This window comes from Schistocerca serialis, chromosome 3, assembly GCF_023864345.2.
Source record: "Schistocerca serialis cubense isolate TAMUIC-IGC-003099 chromosome 3, iqSchSeri2.2, whole genome shotgun sequence".
Lineage (NCBI taxonomy): Eukaryota > Metazoa > Arthropoda > Insecta > Orthoptera > Acrididae > Schistocerca > Schistocerca serialis.
In genome coordinates this window covers 252,928,666-252,948,553 of record NC_064640.1, presented here as the reverse complement: position 1 = coordinate 252,948,553, position 19,888 = coordinate 252,928,666, and the positions used below count along the sequence as shown (strand labels likewise).

The 19,888-nt window shown below is 35.9% G+C and overlaps 1 protein-coding gene across 1 annotated transcript in view; it reads left to right on the top strand.

The window, feature by feature from the left end:
* The window catches only part of LOC126470005 (PI-PLC X domain-containing protein 1-like), a 73,572-nt gene that overhangs the window by 17,570 nt on the left and 36,114 nt on the right, over positions 1-19,888 (top strand). The window contains exons 2-4 of the mRNA XM_050097475.1: positions 7,191-7,349; positions 14,619-14,847; positions 18,042-18,278. Coding sequence (XP_049953432.1) covers positions 7,191-7,349; positions 14,619-14,847; positions 18,042-18,278 — 625 coding nt within the window. The remainder of the gene's footprint in view (positions 1-7,190; positions 7,350-14,618; positions 14,848-18,041; positions 18,279-19,888) is intronic.

The following is a 19,888-nucleotide window of genomic DNA, read 5'->3' as shown; positions in this document are numbered from 1 at the left end:
TTTCTTTTCTGCGTCATCTGTGAGTTTGTGGACAGTAACTTTGGTGCCACTGGCAGCCTTTACATGTGAGCAGAATTTCTATATTAGAAGGCTTTCGAAAAGATCTTGTTAGCTGTTGAAAGAGTCACACATTGCAACATGTAAACGTGTTTCATTGAGCAGCCTTCTGTCTACAGCCATGTGCTCTGTTTTACATCAATTGTACAATACCGGTCGCCGTTATTTCCTTAGAAATTTCGTTATAGAAATTCTATGCCGTGGACACTCCATCCCTCCCCCTCTTCCACTGCCCCGTCAAGAACTTTTCTATCAGGACATATCTAACCAGTGCGTGGTCAACTTTTCTTGTACACATGAGCCATAACTTATCTACAATGCCATAGTTGAGAAATGACAATACTGCATTTTATCTAGTTTGCTGAACTTCTAAAAATTTCTACTTTTTTGTTGCCCTTTGCATTCGTTAAAGAGGACAGTAATATTTATTGGTATTATATCTAATATATTTCTTCATGACTGGGCTTCAGGAAAACCTGTTCTAAGCGGTTCACAGAGAAAGCATTTACCATTGTTTTACATGATGTCTTGTCATACAGATTACTCATAGTAACTGTCTGAATGGATTGCTGGCTGATTAAAATCTTCCAGCAATATCATTAAGGAACATAACTATCAGTGAGCCGAGATTTTCTGGTTACATCTTGTGGTTGATAGAAGGACCGACCTGTGAGTTTTTACTCATCCTCGATACTGAGACTCGTCCGAACAATCTTGCATACATCTTCAGGTCCTGTTACGGTGGGTTTCAGTTTCTTTTTTACTACCGCAACGATTGCACCACCTACATTCCTCGTTAATAACGTGTCCTTTGATATGTTGCAGTTAATAGTGGAGCTCAGACCTACCAGAAATTTCCAGTTTCAGTCGTCATGGAGAAAGCGAGGATAGTACAACTTTTGTTACTATTCTCTGTACAAGCACAGTCTATGTTAGACTGTGGTACAAGTAACTTGATTTAGAGGTTACTATTCTGACTCAGTAATCTCCACGGATCACAGGACTGACATTTGCTTCGGAAATAGCTGGCTCTAGTCACTGGCCACAGGTTATCGGACACTTAAGAGCGGCAACAAAAGTGTATTCTTACTCGAATGACTTTTCCAGCTACGGCACTTTACTGAGTGTGACGAGTTTTCAATATACAAAAGAAAGTTTTCTGATGACTTGTTCACAAATACGGGGACGTTGACTGAATGCAAATGCTTTTGTCACGTCACTAAGTTCATCGACGTGCTAACTTTCGTAGTTTCTTCCGAAATAATCTTAAATGAGTCTTATGCTCAAAGCTTAACGTTTTACCTCTCTTTACAATACCATTGGCAACGTAAAAGAAAGCTTTATGGTGCTAAACATTAGGGCGTTTTCGTCTGTGTGTTCATCCAGGATCTTCCAACAGATAAGTAATCAGAGCCAGGGCCTATCCATTGTGCTCAGAAAGGAAGGGTGTTAAATTATTCACACGCAGTCGAAGGTGTCCATGACTGAGTTTTTTTCGCAAATTGAACTACATGGGCCTTTAGTACCTCGAGATCGCACTTGTATGGCCGGCTCTTAATGCCAATAAAGATAGATGTGAGTTCAGGACAGGGACTAGCAGAGATGGAGGCTAGGAGGAATGTTTGATCAATGGATGTGCTGTAAGGGCAAATCCCGTCTACATATGTAATTCGGAAAAGCTGATATTCAGGGAAGGATCCACATGGCATGGCTTGTGAAGCAAGGGTTGAGGTGGAGCATGTTGTACTCAGCTGCTTGTTCTACCTCTGGGTGCTCAACTCTTTTCTTGGTCACAACTTGACAGTGGGAATTTCTTTGGATCGATGGGTGATTGGTGGATCATGACCAAATAAAAGGCTGTGCAGAAGTTACAGCAGAGCTGGTGTATGATATGACTGATTTTGTAGATGACCTTGCTTCTCATAGTATAGTATATGCCTGCGATGGGACTAGAATAGGATGTGCAGCATGGATGCATCAGACAAGTCTTGCAGCTGTATTTTCCGCAGGCGTATGAGACTTTCTAGGGTAGTAGGTTTGGCAGTTATCAAAATGGAAGTACTATTAGTGGTTAATGGACTTGATATGAACAAATGTTTATTGATCTATTTGATATGTGGAGATCAATGCACAGGAAGGTCGTTTACTGGGTTGAGGAGGACTATGTAAGGAGGGTGGGAGGATAAGTTTGAGGTTATAGAGGAATGAGGGTAGGCTGCATTGCTCCTAGACAGTGGTTTTGGGATCTTGGGTCGAAAATTGGCTATGAATGTTAGGGCATACCCCACAAGTGATATGCCTTCCCATCTCCCAGGAAACATGAGAAATGAACAAAGGCTACCCACCACTGGACAAGGCGGGCTAAAGAAGTTATTCCATCTATGAATTGCTACTGTCAACATTTAACCATGTCCAAAAGAAGCTAGGAATTAGCTGAAACCTTGAAAAACAGGCACGTACACATTACATATATCCAATAAACCAAATGGAGAGAACCAAAGGCCTGGGAGATTGGTGATGGATAGAAACTGTACTACGACAGCACAAGTAGCACTCATAATGGCATAGACATTGTGACTAGTGATAGGCATCAGGACAGTGTTACAAATGTATACTGAATATGTGACTGACTCATGAGTGTAAAAATTGAGTCTGACACGTCTAAACTTTGAACTGAGTCCTGTTACAGGCCCCAGGTTGTATGCCTTGATGAAGAAAAGGATGAATTTTGGACAGAATTAGATACCCATTTGTGCACTATTGATCTCGAAGAATATCTGGTAATAGGAGGCAACCTCTATGGTCTTGTAGGATCAGCAAGAAATGTGTATCACCAATGTCATGGTGGAAATGGGTATAGCACTGTCAATGAGGATGGGGTATGATTGCCCAAGAACATGAGCTTGTGGTGACTAACACATTCTTCAGGAAGGAGCATATACATCTGATAACATGGTCAATTTGAATCTTGTGCCCACCATTTGTACATCTGCTTACAAGAAGACATAACCTGAAGCTGGTAACTGACATAAAAGTCATCCGCTCAGAATTGGTTACTCCCCAGCATTGGCCTCATGGCATGGACCTCAAGCTGAATATCCACAACTGAAATCATCCCCAAATCATTGAAGTGCAGAGAATCAAGTGGTGGTATATGTCAGAATGCAAAGCCAGTATCAGGCATATGGGACAGCATTACCAGCCAAGCCCACTGTGAAGTGAATAACATTCTTGGTGGGACAAAACCAGGCAAATGAGCAATCAGTAAAGAAGTGTATAGTGGAATGAAGATGTGAGGGAGAAGAAGGCTTTTAAAGTATGGTTCCAGTCCCACACTGATGAAGATCTGCAACACTACAAGATGCAAAAATTGGCTGCCAAATGAGCCGTTGCAGCAGCCAGATCTTCTACATCTACATTTATACTCCGCAAGCCACCCAACGGTGTGTGGCGGAGGGCACTTTACGTGCCACTGTCATTACCTCCCTTTCCTGTTCCAGTCGCGTATGGTTCGCGGGAAGAACGACTGTCTGAAAGCCTCCGTGCGCGCTCTAATCTCTCTAATTTTACATTCGTGATCTCCTCGGGAGGTATAAGTAAGAAGAAGAAGAAGAAGAAGAAGAAGGAGAAGAAGAAGGCCCATAAAGAGGTTATCATAGAACAGTGCTATGTGCATGCTCGTGGCTGTGATGTGGATTTGTTTATATACATTCCACTCAAAGGAGAAACAGTTGTGGGTAAGGATATAATTTGTCAGCTGTATAAGGAATGATGTGATGAGCTTGGAGTTGGTAAGACACTGGGACAAGTAGTGTTTTAAAGTGGCAAGGCCATGGGCATGGAGGATTCTGGTGTATAGGAAGATGGCTTCAGTAGTTATGGGTAAGGATGCAAGTGATAATGAGATACAGATGTTTGAGAGACAGAGAAGGAAGCGGTTTGTGTCTTTGATATAGACAAGCTGTAGGCAATGAGTTGGAGATGTTAGTTAATATGAGGTAAGATTCTTCCATCGATAGCTCAATGTATCTTCTACAAATTCTTTTATGTGGTCGTTAGCACCAACAAGCTATCCACTCGAATTAGTGGCCAGTACAAAAAGAAAAGAGTTGATCACCTAGTGGCAGAAATTGCTACTGAGCAAAATATGCTCCACCTCAGTGGCTGCTTTGCAACCCATTGCATCTGGATCCTTTCTGTCTAATACCAGCTTCTCTGAAGTATGTGAATGGAAATTGTTTGATATTCCTTGATCAAGCAGTCCTACTGGCACCAATCTGAAGAAGACACTCTCCCTCACCTACCTGCATTGCTGTCCCTATAGCATTCACCAACTTCAATCATTTTACACTCTCATGTTTCCCTTCACAGTCTGCCTCTTACTCTGTTCTTGTTTGCACTCTCAGTCCAATCATGCATATAATTGTGAATCATCTACAAATCCCAGTGCCTGTGCCAGTGTTAGCTCACTGGTGCCACGTTTGTATCCAGCCATGACTTAAAAAATGCAGCCAGGACTTCTGATTTTCTAACATCTCAGAGATAATCCTGGACAGCTTAGCTATTTACAAGGACTTGGTTTTCTTCTGGCCACACCCCAGCCATTAGTACACATATCTATAGTAACCAACCATCTTGTCAGACTTGTATCTCACATTCCAGATGTTGCTACATGCCATAGTCAATGTTTGACATCATTCTGGGACTGATATTTAGTTAAGAGCTTAGACATTATACTGGAACTACAGTAAGAATTAATGTTTGGGAACACAGTTGGGACTGATAAATTGTTTTTCCCAGTTGTGATGTCCATCAATGCTAAAGCTGTGATTTAAAATAAATTTTTCTGTTGTAAGATACAACGTAGACCTACAGAGAACCATTCACCACATCCTTTTTAAATATGATATCATCACGATTGCAATGTCAATTGTTGCAAGCTAACTGAAATCAGTAATTTAGCAATAAAATTGCTTTGTTGGCGATAATTTTACATGACTTCTGTAAGCACTGTATCACAGAATGAGAGATAACTTATACTGCTTTCTACATGTGACAGTGCAGACAAAGGGGCCTTAAATCACTAATTGTGCAAATCGTTTAAGTGGTTGACATGAATGATCAGTTTAATGTTAACTAGAAGTAATGTCACATCAACAGCGAGATCATTAAAGACAGAGCTCAAGCTGAAATTTGACATGGGGGAGGGAGAAAACACATGTGACTTTTGAAAGGAAAGCTATTGGCATTTGCCTTAAAAGCCTTAAAGAAGCTGTGGAAAACCTGTATCTGTATGGTGATTTGAGCCTCATACCTTTCAAATAAATTCCAGTGCCTTAATCAGTGTACCATCCTTTGTGACCTGTCTTTTCTATGAAGAGCCTCTTTGATGATGTTGTGTGCTCTCATAAAGACACAGAAGTCTCAAAGTAAGCTGTGATGTGTTTTGGTTGTAATATTGTGATGTAAAATGGAAAGTCCAGGATTTTGTTTCATACTGTTTTCTCAACTCACTAATACATATATGTTTTTCTCAATGCTGTGGCCTTAAAGTTTTTTTATGAGGGATACAAATATGAGAAGAGCTTTGATTGTGAGACATTATGATACATATAATCAGTTCACATCATAATACTCACACTCTTCAGTGACTAAGACATTATTTGTTTTCCAAAGCATAGAAACTGAAGTCTTCAAAACTAAATCTTGTTTCCAAGGTTTTGAATGATTTCATGTTTCTGCACTGCTGGCAAAGTTCTTTCAAACATCTTTATATTCAGAGCCTGCAGCTTCCACCAAGTCTTTTATGGCCTTCTGAATGTACACAAGATCATCCAGAAGGTTTTAGATAGAAAGAATGGTCCAAGTGAGATGGCAGAGTGTTTAAGGTGCTGAACTTAGATTTGGAAGGTATGGGACTCAAATAGTTATCTCGTCAGTGTAAAACTAAATTGAAACAAAAAGTTTTCAGTTCTAAGTTGCAGTTTTCTATAGTAATTAAATGAGATCATTGTAATATCTTAAAAGTTTTGAAGCCAAATATGTGATATGATTTTTTGTATTCTTAGTGTGAAAATATGATGTTCCCAACAATTGTTGATTGTGACAATTCTTCATTCTGTTTCCTGGTGAAAACCAGTTCACCAAAATGTTTCAAAAAGCTGAAATCTTCTAACCTGAATAATTAACAAACTAACAAGTTATTTTAGTGAAGGAATACATATTTGGAAACAGAAAAATCTAGGCTACAAAACTATGATGCTGGATTTAGGAAAGAATTACATTCCGAGATATGAACATTCTTGAACACGAAAATTTTAAAAATGAATAACTTTTAAATTATTGTGAATTTGAAGAAAGTAAAATGTTTGTTGAAAAGTGAAGAAAGTGTACTTTTTAAATGAACAATGTTAATCTTCAAAGAAACATTTTTTAGTAGTATGACAATTTGAAATGCATTTGGTCTTCAAGTCTTATAAATTATGAATATTAATTCTAATAAAATGTTTCCATAACAACTAATTATACCATTATCAGCAGTAGTCTGAAAACTATCTTGTGAATAATAAAGTTCCGAGAACCACAGCATGAACAAAAAAGTTAGTTATTTCATGTAACCATCATATATGTATTACTAATAAAAAGAATCAGAAAAAATAATATTGGTAACAGGAGTGGCATAAGATCAAGCAGAACAGTCCCACCTCACTCTGTTACAAAATGTTTACTGAATAGCTTATTGTCTCTTCTATTTAAAATTGTTTCCCAGCTCTGCCTCTCTATAGCATGAAGCAGAGTACTGTTTGTGACACTCACCAACGTACTATCTATTTGTGTTCTTCCCTCATCTTTTAAACTCCCAGTGTAACATTCCACTTCAATTGCCTTTTGGAAGCACACAAACAAAGTGGATATATAGAATGACACCAGACACCTGAGACTGGTAGTTATGTGTTTAGAACTGAATATGTATCCTCATTTGCCCTAGACTACTGCTAGTTGAATGCATATTAAAAGCCTTTCTGCCAACTGAGGAGCTATTCCTAACACTAATGATAAACTTCCACATGGAACAAATTAAATTCCAGTATATGAAGTTTGGTGAATGTGAAAAAAAAAGTTTCTGTTTTCAGCTGGAAATGGTTTCCCAGATGTGTCACTCACAGTGTGTCCTGCAGAGGGGCATGAATCCAACACACTTCAGTATGATCTGGAACTGAACTGGCAGCCTAGTCTGGATGCAGACTGGATTTGCCTTTACAATGTATCTTCACTGCAAGAAGTAACACAAGGTATGGCCTCCAGCAACATTGGCTTTGATACTTGATTTACTAGCATTTTCAGTTATTAGTATTTCTTCATTGTAACCTTTCCAGGTACTCTTTAAGTTAATTAAGTGTGAACAAGGACATTCTCCATTCTTCACTAAATGTGCTGACAAGAAAGTGGTTGTCATAGTTCTTGCTTACTTTGATACTTAACACTACTCATTTCCTACACACAAATGAAAATAAAACAGAAAAGTTCTTGTGATGCTTGAATGTTTCAATGTGTCCTAAAAATGCAAGCAATTTACAATTCTGCTAGAAGCTTGAAATTTTAATTGTGTATGAACTGCAGCTACCAGTGGAGTTAAAAATCAGAAGCTGTATTTTTGTCTTTGTTTTCATAATTTTATAGTAAATATAACACATCCCAAAAGTTTGCCAGTCATGGTGAGAATGGTTTTCCTGAAGGAGCTATAAAGCAGTGAAAAATGAGGGAAGCAATAATAGTTTATATATCTATGGACGGTGAACATGTTCATATTTCAGCTATTTGACTGTGTGAGTTGGTACAGTGGTTACAACACCGGACTGATATTTAGAAGGTGTGGGATTTAAATCCCTGTCCAATTATCCAAATTTATGTTTCAGTGGTTTCGCTACATAATTTCAGGTGAATACTGGTATGTTGAATACCTTATTGAACAGAACATGGTCAGTTATATTTCCATCTTAGACCTATTGAGCCAATGCTCCATCTCTAGCAATTTTAGTGTCGATGATGGCCCTTACTTTTGCAATTTTTTTTATTTTACTTAATTCAGTTTTTAAAAAGGAAAATGTTTACACATTTTGACAAACTTTAAAATGCTGTTTAGAGTATCAGTATTGAAAGAAATAAAAAGAGCAGCTTATATAACTGTCAAAAATTGTGACTCTTTTTAATATTTGAAAAAATAATTTTCTTACTATAATATCAGAATATTAACAATAAATAACACACTTCTTTTTGTTGTTACACCATTCTCAGTTTGGCTGTAGATGCCATTTACCTGATTTCTAGTCATATTAATAGAAGGATTTGCTGAAATGTTGTGTAGACAGTCTCTGAAACCCATTCATTTATTTGAACTAAGAACTACAGCACTGCAGTATGTTGTTTGGCATTGACATTTGTGCTAATGACACAGGCAACTCAGCTCAGGTGCAATGAACCCACTCATGGTATACTTTCAGGATAGAGACATACAAACAGTTTGCTAACACTGGCATTTCCAGAATATTGTTCCTCTTGGAATGAGAGACAGAGGGTGTTCTGTTATGCAGTTTCCACTTTTACTTGTGAGTACAGCAAGTAAAATGCATATAGGCGAACTGTAAGTTTTACACACACCTCATTAGTTAGTTTGTTAGTAACATGTTCCATGGATCCTTAAACAGATGTCTTCAAGATGATTGTGGGTGAGCACCATATATTGTTCTCACAGTATGTTTTTTCACAATGAATACTTACTTTCTTTAAGATGAATTTCCCCAGAACAGTATTCCATATCACATTCAATGACAATACGCAAAATGTGTCAACTTATTGTTTTGTCCCTTCCCCAAGATTTGCAATGACTCTAAGCACAAATGTGGCAGAACTGAGTTGTAGAGGTTTCAAAATGTGTGCGTGTGTGGTTTTTTTCCAATTTAAATTCTCATCAACATGACCCTAAGAATTTTGAAGTTTCCACCCATTTTTTTTACTTCCTCGCCATATGTTATGCTTATCATTGGTGTTGTACCTCTAGTGTGCAGAAATGAATACGTTAGTTTTTTTTAGAAATTGAGGGTGGGACCATTCACAGAAAACCAGTTGATGATACTTTTAACAACTTTATTTACCATTTCTTCTGTTTCTGTATGTATGCACAGATTGTTTACAATACTAGTGTCACCTGCAAAAAGAAGTAATTCTGCTTGTCATATACTAGATGGAAGATTGTTTACATATATGAGGAACAGTAGTGAACCCAAGACTGAACCTTGGGGAATCCCATATGTGATTTCTCCCCAGTCAGAATTATGTCCCTGGACTATTTTGCTTGAACTGAAAAGCACAAATTTCTGCATTCTTTTGGTTATATATGATGTTATCCATTGGTTGGCTGTACCATCAATCCCATAAAATGTAAATTTATCTAGGAGAATACTGTGATTCACACAGCCAAATGCCTTACAGAGGTCGCAGAAAATACCAACTGGCGCTATTTTATTATTTAGTGCTTGCAAAATCTGGTTATTGAACATGTAAATGGCATTCTTAGAAGACCAACCCTTCTGAAACCCAAACTGTGATTTTCTAAGGATACTACTGTTGCTAAGGTGAGATACTATTGTAGAAGACACCACCTTCTCAAAAATTTTGGAGAATGATATCAATAATTACTGACCTGCTTCACTGCTGACATCTCTCTTATTGCCTTTCATAAGGAGGGGCTTAACAATGGCATTAATCCACATTATGTGACATGTATCCAAATTTACACACTATAGACTTCACATCTAGAACATTGTCAGAGAACTGTAACCTGACTTGACTGCACAGTGTCCCTAGCCCACAGTTCATAAAACGTCACAGAGGTTTCTACTGTGACTCAGGTCACTGGCAAACAATAATGGGTTTGAACCAACTGCCTCTATGTAGATAAAATCGTGAATTAGTGTCCTTAGCCAAAAAGATTAGTTGATATATTCAATAAAAATTCTAGTAATAGTGTTTACTTGTTTCTGACGCTAATAGTACATGTTTTTGTTGGTTCTACATAAACTTTCATGATCTAAAGTCAGATACCAGATGCTGGTATAGGAAAAGAACCCTTCTTCTTCTTCTTCTATGAGTGGGTGTCTCAAGGATGCATGCTTTAATGTATGAATCCTATAACCAATGAATTTTCCTATCACTTTAAAGTGACTGATAATATATTTTTTATTATTTGTGGTGGTACAACACAGTAATTTCATGCACACAAAAAAACATAAGACTAATTGGCAAAAGGAAGTGAAATTTAAAGCAAAAGTATAAATTTTAAAGAATGCATCAATTTAAAATGTAAAAACAAAGAAAAAGGTGCTAAATATTTCAGTATAAAATCACAAAGGAAAGGGGTGTATTTAGGTAATAGTTACTTTAGTAACACCATGAAATTTATTAATGGAAGATACTAACATATCAATATGTGTAACATCACTTTCATCCGGCAAGGATGCCTGCAGCAGGAATGCAACTGATACTGCAGGCTGGTCATGTGAACTTCTGTAGCTGACAAATATAAGGTCACCTAGCAGTGGTCTTTTCATATGTTCCTGTTATTGGACTCACCTCTACCTGTGAACTCTTAACTGCGTGACTGTTTACTGTGTGCAAGGTGGTATGAAATATTAACTTGTAGTTTCCACCACTGCTAGCTTTAATGGAATTATGATTAATAAACCTTTGTTTATTAGCTAAAAGGTGCTTGGACTTGAATTATCAACAACTATTTCATATTAATTTCTATTGTGGCTTGGACAGATATTCCACCAAGAACTATTACTGTTCAGTTCATGAACTAATAGACCATTTTAATTGTTTTTTTACAGACGTTCCCTGTGTTCAACAAATAAGTGAGGGTTGTAACAGTTATAAAGATGCATCACAAATTTTTGCCATATTAATGCCACTGATATTAGTCTATACTGACTCAAGCCTTATACAGCTAGATGGAGATAGAGGGCATTTCATCAAGTGCATTGTTGTCACAGTTTTGCTACATAAACTGTTGGTCTCTCCCATTCCAGTATCCCCATATTATTCAGGTAACATTTACTTTAATTGAAGCCCATTTGTAGCCAAATACACCCCATATTTTTTCATAACAAGATCAGGATTTCCTGAATGGTTGGCAAACTTATGGCTCCATAGTTTCATTTTTTATTAATCTGTGTTTGGTGGTATGATAGAGTGCAGGAAACCATTCATAGACCTCAGTTGAGGACAAAAAAAGATTATTTTCATGATAAGAGTGAGCTAGTCAAGTGGGAATCCTTAATTGTTCCATAGTTTCATTAATTTTATGACAGATGAGACATGGAAGTATGCTTGCAAATGCAGACTGTTTATCAATGTTGCTTTTAGGCACCCTGTGGATGACATGCATATTTGGTTTATGGTGTCAAGCATATTGGAACAGCAGTTAAGGCATTATACTCATATTCAGGAGGACAAGTATGCTGGAAAAAAAGCTCTTTCCTTTCCAGCAAATTAAAAATAAAACATAATGTACCTCAGGGCTCAGTACTAGGACAGGTTGATTTATGTGGACACCTTGTTGAACATAAGAGTCGCCAAATAACTATCCTATTTGCTGATGACTCCAATATATTGCTCATTGGATCCAGCTCAGAAAGTTTTATGAAAATACATTCAGAATTTCCATAAAAAATTCATTGTAAATACAAAAAAAAAAGTTTGTGTCAACATTCACTTATCTCCCCTTTCTACACAAATGCCTGTTCAAACAAGATTAAAAAATGATCCTCTAGAAAATGTAAGTGTGACAACATTTTTGGGTCTGTGTGCTCAGCAACACTTGAAATGGGACACACATGTAAATAATTAGTCAAAAACTGTCATTCACGTGCTATGGTCTAAGAGTATTATTAAATTATACAGCAGGCAAAACAACAGTACTGAAGTTATAATATGCATAGTTCCACTGGCTGCTGTGCTGTAGGACCATTTTCTGGGGACACTCAACTCGTAGCATACATGTTTTCAGAATACAAAAAAGAGCTCTAAGAATAATTTGCGGCCTTAAAGAAATGGAATCCTGTAACTTTCACTTTACTGAGCTTGGTGTTCTGGAAGGTCAATGCTTATTCATCTGTGGAACTATCTTATTCAATAGCAACTGGTTTGTCAAACCAGACAAATTATGTAGGACAAAAATCTACATAACTACTGTACCAGGGGGCAATAAAATGTCCATCAAACATATTCCAGAACAGCATCCTACCAGAAGAGCATAATTAATATTAGTATCATACTTCATAATAAGATACTAGATGCAATATATAACCAATGTTTAAAAGTAAACTAAAGGTGATCCTAACAAATTACTGTTTCCATTCTGTAAAAGAATTTCTGAATATGTAAAAATAAATTTTAGTTAAACAATTCTGGTAAACTTAGACTTTAGGAATATGTGCCTAATTGTGTGTCCTTATTAGGGTGATGATATATATTTCTCTATTCTCGTTTTGCCGCATCGTTAAACAGTTATAAACAAACTTAGGTTACAAGTACTGTATATTTACCTACGTACCTTACTTTCACTTTTTTTCCGATACTAAATGTAACTGGAACTTCATTTTCAAGTGTCCAGTACCATTTGTACAATTTGTGGTGTATGTTGAAACTGAACCAATTAAAAAGTCAATCAATCAATAGCCATCTGGATATCTAAATGTAGGTTTTCCTTGTCCTTAAGGGCCTCAGGGAACTTCTTTTTCTTTCTACCCAATCTGAGGTATTGCTTTGTTTCCAATTTAGGACAAAGTCAACTTTTCTAATACGCTTTCACCCTTTATATACATGGTAGATGAATTCTCTTCATGAGTAGCCAAATGTTGGAGCTATTGTCTTTATTGTTGGACAATGTGAATCTCCCTACTGTCATAATTTGTAAACCACTAATGCATAAACAGTTATAAATAACACTGCTGTACCAACCTAGGTATAAAACCTACAACCTCGCCATCCTCATAATTGCTTGATTACCCTTGTTTTTTGGCACTTAAAGTATCATCTGCTCATTCATATTTATGTTTTCCATGATTTCTCTATATCAATCAAGGCACATACTGGGATGATACCTATGAAAAGGCACAGCTGATTTTCTTGCCCATCTTCCTATAAAATATTACAGGATGAATTTAACAAATTTTTAATGTTTAAAAACGCAATTTTATAAATAATATATACCATTTTTTTATCCAGATATTCCTCAAAATTAATAATATAATATATTTTTCATTAAAGTTCATAACTTACCTCTTCATAGTCAGTAATAATAAATATCAGCAACTAAAAGAAATGCATCCAAACTATTCAGACTGCCCAAGACTGGACTTCTGAAGTGGTTCAAGAAATTCTCACAATGCTGTTTCATTTCCTATTCTTTTAATGTAAAGCACTGCAAATCTGTAATGTATGGAAAATATGGGAAAATGCTTCTCACTATAATGATACAGAAATTCATTGAAAGCATTAAAAATTTGTTGAACTCATCCATAGAAGGATGTGAAGCAACTTTTCAGATTCTTATAGAAAAAGATGCAGTGCTGTGATAATTTATTGAACCACATCAGTTGTTGAATCTTGGGAGTTGTGTACATCATGAATGCATGTTTCAGCTGTTGATATTCTTGAATGAACATGATGTTTGTTACTGGCCTTTATCTTTAAGTACACATATGATTTGTTTGTGAGTGGTACATATAATTCACAAATTATACCAATTGTATTTTATATCATTCATTAGGCAATGCAGCAATTACATTGATAGATAAGAGAATTAAAGATATGTCCCAGAACGTTTTGGTTACCAGGCATGCACTTTACTGCTGGACCAACAGACTCAACAGTTTGTATATTAGTTAGTTAGTTCATAATATGGACTTCTAAACTATAAAACCAAAATATTTTCTATAAGAATATATAATTTTATGTTAGAAACATAATAACAGTTTGCTTTATTTGGGCAAATACACTTATTATGGAGATCTATTAATTATACATGCTGTTGTTTCATCTCATGTATGCTTCGGTTTGTTAAATTACAAGAAGACAGAATTGCAGGTCTGTAGGCAAAATCCCATATACTGCCAATAGAAACAGTTAAAAGTAGAAAAACTAAGATGTTTCCTTTTGTCTTCATAACAGGCAAGTCCCTCTAAATCTCCTTACAACCTTCCTCAACCAATTCCTCTTTCCTTCCTGAGGAAGGAATATAAAATTTCTGAAAGCTACACATAGGTTTCTTTCTATTTTTTTAAGTAGTTCTATAAGCAGATTTGAAATTTTGCCTTGTGGGTGGAAATGGTAATTTAAGAGTTTCATGAGTCGAGTATGCTTAGGCACTTCACTATTTTTGCAAGTTACCGACTTTATAAACACAGGTTTTTTTTAACGAAACTCCAGTTTGATGCCATGTGCAAAAAACACCACAGAACTGATGTGTTTTATCTCTCACACGGATATTTGGATTACAGACACAGAGCCTCTCATTCGCATCAGTCCTCATGATTACCCTGATGGATACTACAGTACTAATATCAGCTTTGCTGAACAACAGTACCCCAATGGATGGAGTAAAGGGTCTGGAGAAAATCCCGTGCCTGGAGATGCTTGTCTGTCCTATTGGATTGCTGCCTACAAATACAATGAATTGCATCAGGCTGTCTGTCTTAAAATCCACCCTACTTGGATGTGGGATCATAGGTAAGGTGCTGATTGCATCTTTCTGTATGATGGCAAACAAGAACACAATGCATTTTAATATAATTGTCATAACTTTCATGATTTAGCCAGATAGTATATTGAATATTGTATGTAAATTTGCATTTTTTGTCAAATACTGCCAAATGCAACAATACCATTGTATGCATACACCAAGAAATTAATTTTTTGTTGAGTACTGTCAGTCATACGAAGTGCAGTGAATTCAGCTGCATAATTCACACCAATTGTTGTGTATATGTTAGCTATCATTTACAAACATACCGGTATTTTCCAGTAACATACAAGTTAAATGTGGAGTAAAAGTAATTGACTTTAGATTTAAGGTGTGTAATGAGCAACAGAATGAGAACTTACAATTACATAGTACTCATATATCAGAATGTAAATTCTGTTTTTAAATGGCAGAGGATTTTCACCATCATTAATAATGGCAATTTTTTAAAATAAATATGCAGTAGCTGGAATATATGATGAAGGAATTTCTGATGTTCTACAAAGCTATGCAGAAACAATTGTATAGTCTCCTTTCATTAACATTTACAGTATTGAGCTCTTACTCAGTGTGTGGTATTTTATTCCTTTGACTGTGCTTCCACACCTAATAGTGTGTGAAGTTACTGAAGAACTCAGTAATATTTAAGAAAAATGGAGGAGTCATGCAGTGGAATGTCTGGGACGATTCAGGGAAAGAACTGAAATATTGGACTATTATGTGGATGGATTAGGCATCAAAAATGAGGGTAAAAATTAAATATATGGTAGAGGATCCTAAACTGAGTATTTTGTAATAAGGATCCAGTGACTGGAAATTAATATTTAAGTCAGTATGAGGTCATGAATGCAGAATATATGTGAGGCTAAAGGTGCTCCCCCCCCCCCTCCCCAACACAAGCTCTCAGGAAAGGAAAAAAATATAGTGTAGTCATATGTCTTTTCTTTCAGCAACATATATTCTTTTTTATAGAGTATGAAAGGGCACAGCTGCTTTCCTTCTCCATCCTTCCCTTAATCCGAGCTTGTGCTCTGTCTCTAATGACCACATTGTCGTAGGGTGTTAAACACTAATCTTTCCCTCCCCCCCTCCTGCCAATAGTACATAAACAATTGTTGAGCCCACAATAGATAGATCATGTCTGTATGCGTTTGGCACACAGTATTTGTTTTGCCTGTGACGTCATCACACTAGTGTAGACACACGCACATGATTGTTATGAATTAGACTTGTGTAAAGTTATAAACTGGTGTAGCGTGGAAACATGTTATGCTAGGACATTGACTCAAGTGTCATTGCAAAGAATGTGTGGAGAAATACTAGGACCCAAAGTGAGACAATAAAAATATTGAACAGAATATAAGTGAAGATCTGTACTAAGCTGAAAACTGCAAAATAATCAAAGATGTGATCTCATATGACTCTTAAATTTGCACAGAATTATATAAAACCCAAGACAGAGGAAAACTCACATTGAATGAAATCGAAAAAGCCTAATAAGTCCTGCATTTAGTGAATGCTAGGCCTACAGGTGCATCAAAAATGAAATGAAAAAACAACACAAGGTGATTATGTGGATGGTCTATCGAGCATACAGAGGCCAGCGGCAGTCCAAATATCTACAGATCATGCGCAAGCATCATTCAAAGGCAATACAGAAAACAGTGATAATATAGACATAGATGGCAACATGACATCACCAGCTGAGTATGTATTGTAACCACCAAATATCATCAAGTTGTCATCCAACACTGACATGTCAGGCATCATTGCACATACATTGATGGAAGGTACTATGGAAGACTGATGTCACTGGTGTAGCCACTGTATTAAAGAGAGTGATTAGTTAGTTAGTTTAGTGATCCATGCATCATTTTGCATGATAAATTGTAATGATGTGGAACGAGTCATTTTACATTCACATCACAAACTAATTTGTAAATGATTAAATTACATTTAACATGAAACACTTCTTATGATTTTATCTCAACATGTTAAAAAAAATCCAAGGCGTGGAATGAAAATGCACACACAGAAATTTTATTTCTTGTTTATGGTTATTAACATGCAAAATTAGTATTGGCACTGTTTTAGAAGTTCTTTTTCTGGATATGTACAAACTTTAATGCCATTTTCTTCTGAATTTATATTATTTTTAGTACTCATGAAAATAATTTTTTATCGTTGTAAAGCATTTCATTTGTAGGCCTTTTTTTTCTTTTTTCTTTTTTTTTTTTTTAGTGCCTTGCTTTAGGTCTACTTTGTGAGAAATAACCACTCTATGATGTCGGAGAGATTAATTCTCTGTTTCTACCAAATGAGATTTACCCTTCACTGATCCTTTTCCCTGAGGACCAGGCAGTTTGGAATTTTTATATTAGCACAGCAAAATCTTGTCAAGTGAGGGGTCAGGACTCATATTTGTTTTTGCTGTGGTGTAATGACTAGCATCTTGCAAATTTACAATGTTATAATAGAATGATCAGTTTTTTTATATATATATATATATATATATATATATATATATTTTTTTTTCCACGTGGGAAAAATATATCTAAAAGCAAATATGGTGTGACTTACCAAACGAAAGTGCTGGCACGTCGATAGACACACTAACAAACAAACACAAACATACACACAAAATTCAAGCTTTTGCAACAAACTGTTGCCTCATCAGGAAAGAGGGAAGGAGAGGGAAAGATGAAAGGATGTGGGTTTTAAGGGAGAGGGTAAGGAGTCATTCCAATCCCGGGAGTGGAAAGACTTACCTTAGGGGGAAAAAAGGACGGGTATACACTCGTACACACACACATATCCATCCACACATATATGTGTGTGTGTACGAGTGTATACCCGTCCTTTTTTCCCCTTAAGGTAAGTCTTTCCGCTCCCGGGATTGGAATGACTCCTTACCCTCTCCCTTAAAACCCACATCCTTTCGTCTTTCCCTCTCCTTCCCTCTTTCCTGATGAGGCAACAGTTTGTTGCAAAAGCTTGAATTTTGTGTGTATGTTTGTGTGTCTATCGACGTGCCAGCGCTTTCGTTTGGTAAGTCACATCATCTTTGTTTATATATATATAGTATTGTATCAATAGTTTTCTATATTTATTTATTGTAACTTGCAGAATAAATTAATTACTGAATTTGAATACATTTTTTCTTTTCTTTTCTTTTCAACAGAGCTGAGCTGGAGAACATGCCTCTTATTGGTTTGTTCTTTCCTGGTACATACAATTCAAATCACTTTAACAGAGGGAGTATACCCTTGCCAAGGCAAACAGTCAGCCATTTTCTTCTCACACAAGATTCTGATGTCTGGGGGGAATTAATTCGTGGTATTCGGTACCTTGATGTTGATATAGAGTATTGTCCTAACCAGGGGTCTTCTTCCACCCCGGCAATTACAGATGATGACAGGTACTTACAATAAAATAATTGTGTAATTTAGGTACTTAATTGTACTAATTACTGTGCTTCAATGCAGCATGTAAAAAACTGAACTGTAAAGTATGGGAGTATAATTATATTTTCTCTGGTAGTTTAATATAATAAATCATACAATAAATCATTCAGTTATAAAGAGCACAGCTTTGTGAAATGAGTCCAAGCCAACAATAGTTTAACGAAATGAAAAAAAATCAGTACTCCAGCTGTATTCATTTCATGAAATGCATAGTTACAGAGAAAGTCAGAAAATTATGAGGAAAAACAATTACATTTGACTACGGATGCTGTTACTTATTCTTGTGCTCTGTGGTGACTGCTGTGACTCATTTAGATACTGCTAATTCCTTCTGCATGCCGTCCATTGATCTACAAAGTATGCTATATATATTTTAAAATAAGACATAATGGTTCCACTGAGACTTTCTGCTGTCTGAATAAAATATTTTATTTATGGTTGAAATTGGCCAATAGTGAAGAATATATTTTAGTACAAAATTTACATGATTAGTGTAAGGCAGTTTATCTAGCTATTGTGGATGTGTAGACTTCCTTTGCCATGTATTTTCAGTATACAAATTTTTATGAATTGAAGTGTGACACTTGTCTTACAGTGAAGTTTAGTTTCATACTTAAAACTCCTTAACCAAATGAAACATATTAAATTTCTTTTCATTTTATTTGTATCATAATGCAGCAAAATGACTATGTTTATCATGAGAATTAATGGTGTTTATCTTAAACAAGATTTCATTTATTTACTTATAATTATTGGCATAATAGTACCAGTATAGGACATGTCACATACAACATAGGTTGTCATTGTTTTTACTAAGATTGTACAGGTCTCATGAAAGTAACACCATTTTTAATAAGGTGGCTCATACTATAAAATAATCCATTGGAAACCTAGAAATTAAAAAATAAATTTATAATATTCTTCACTAAAAATATTTTTATTCAAATAACTAATTTTATAAATTCATTAGTGTGAGTAACTATGAGCAAGCAAAACTCACATCAGCAAACAAGTGAGTAACACTGTAAATATTTACTGATGAACTTTGGAGCTCTCCTCCTTGGAGATGGTTTTGTATTCAATTAGCATTTATTAGCTGTGGATTCATTCTTCTGATATTCCTGATACAAACAACAAAAAAGTTAAGTTGATACTCATGTTTCCTACACTATGAAGTATAGCCATAAATATGCTTACAAACAACTCGCGTATTGATTTTATTGTTATATGTGTGGCATCTGTTCTGTTGGACATGTCTGATAGAACAGAGACCGCACATACAATAATTTATATGCACCTCGACAGCAATGATAACTTCAGTGCAGATGCATACTATTTTCTGAACTCTTGTAGAAACTGAGAAAAGCTATATGAAGGAGGTGTGTTATTTTTCACATTTGATTGGTTTTTATAGTTAGAGGATTGGTATACAATAGCTTGGAAGTCGAAATGCTGGTAGATGAAGGTATTTTATTGCTTTTTGAATGACTCAGTTGTCTACAGCAACATTTTGCTTTGACAACCAGTTCAGCATAGCCTGTTACCCATATTAATTTTAGAAGTC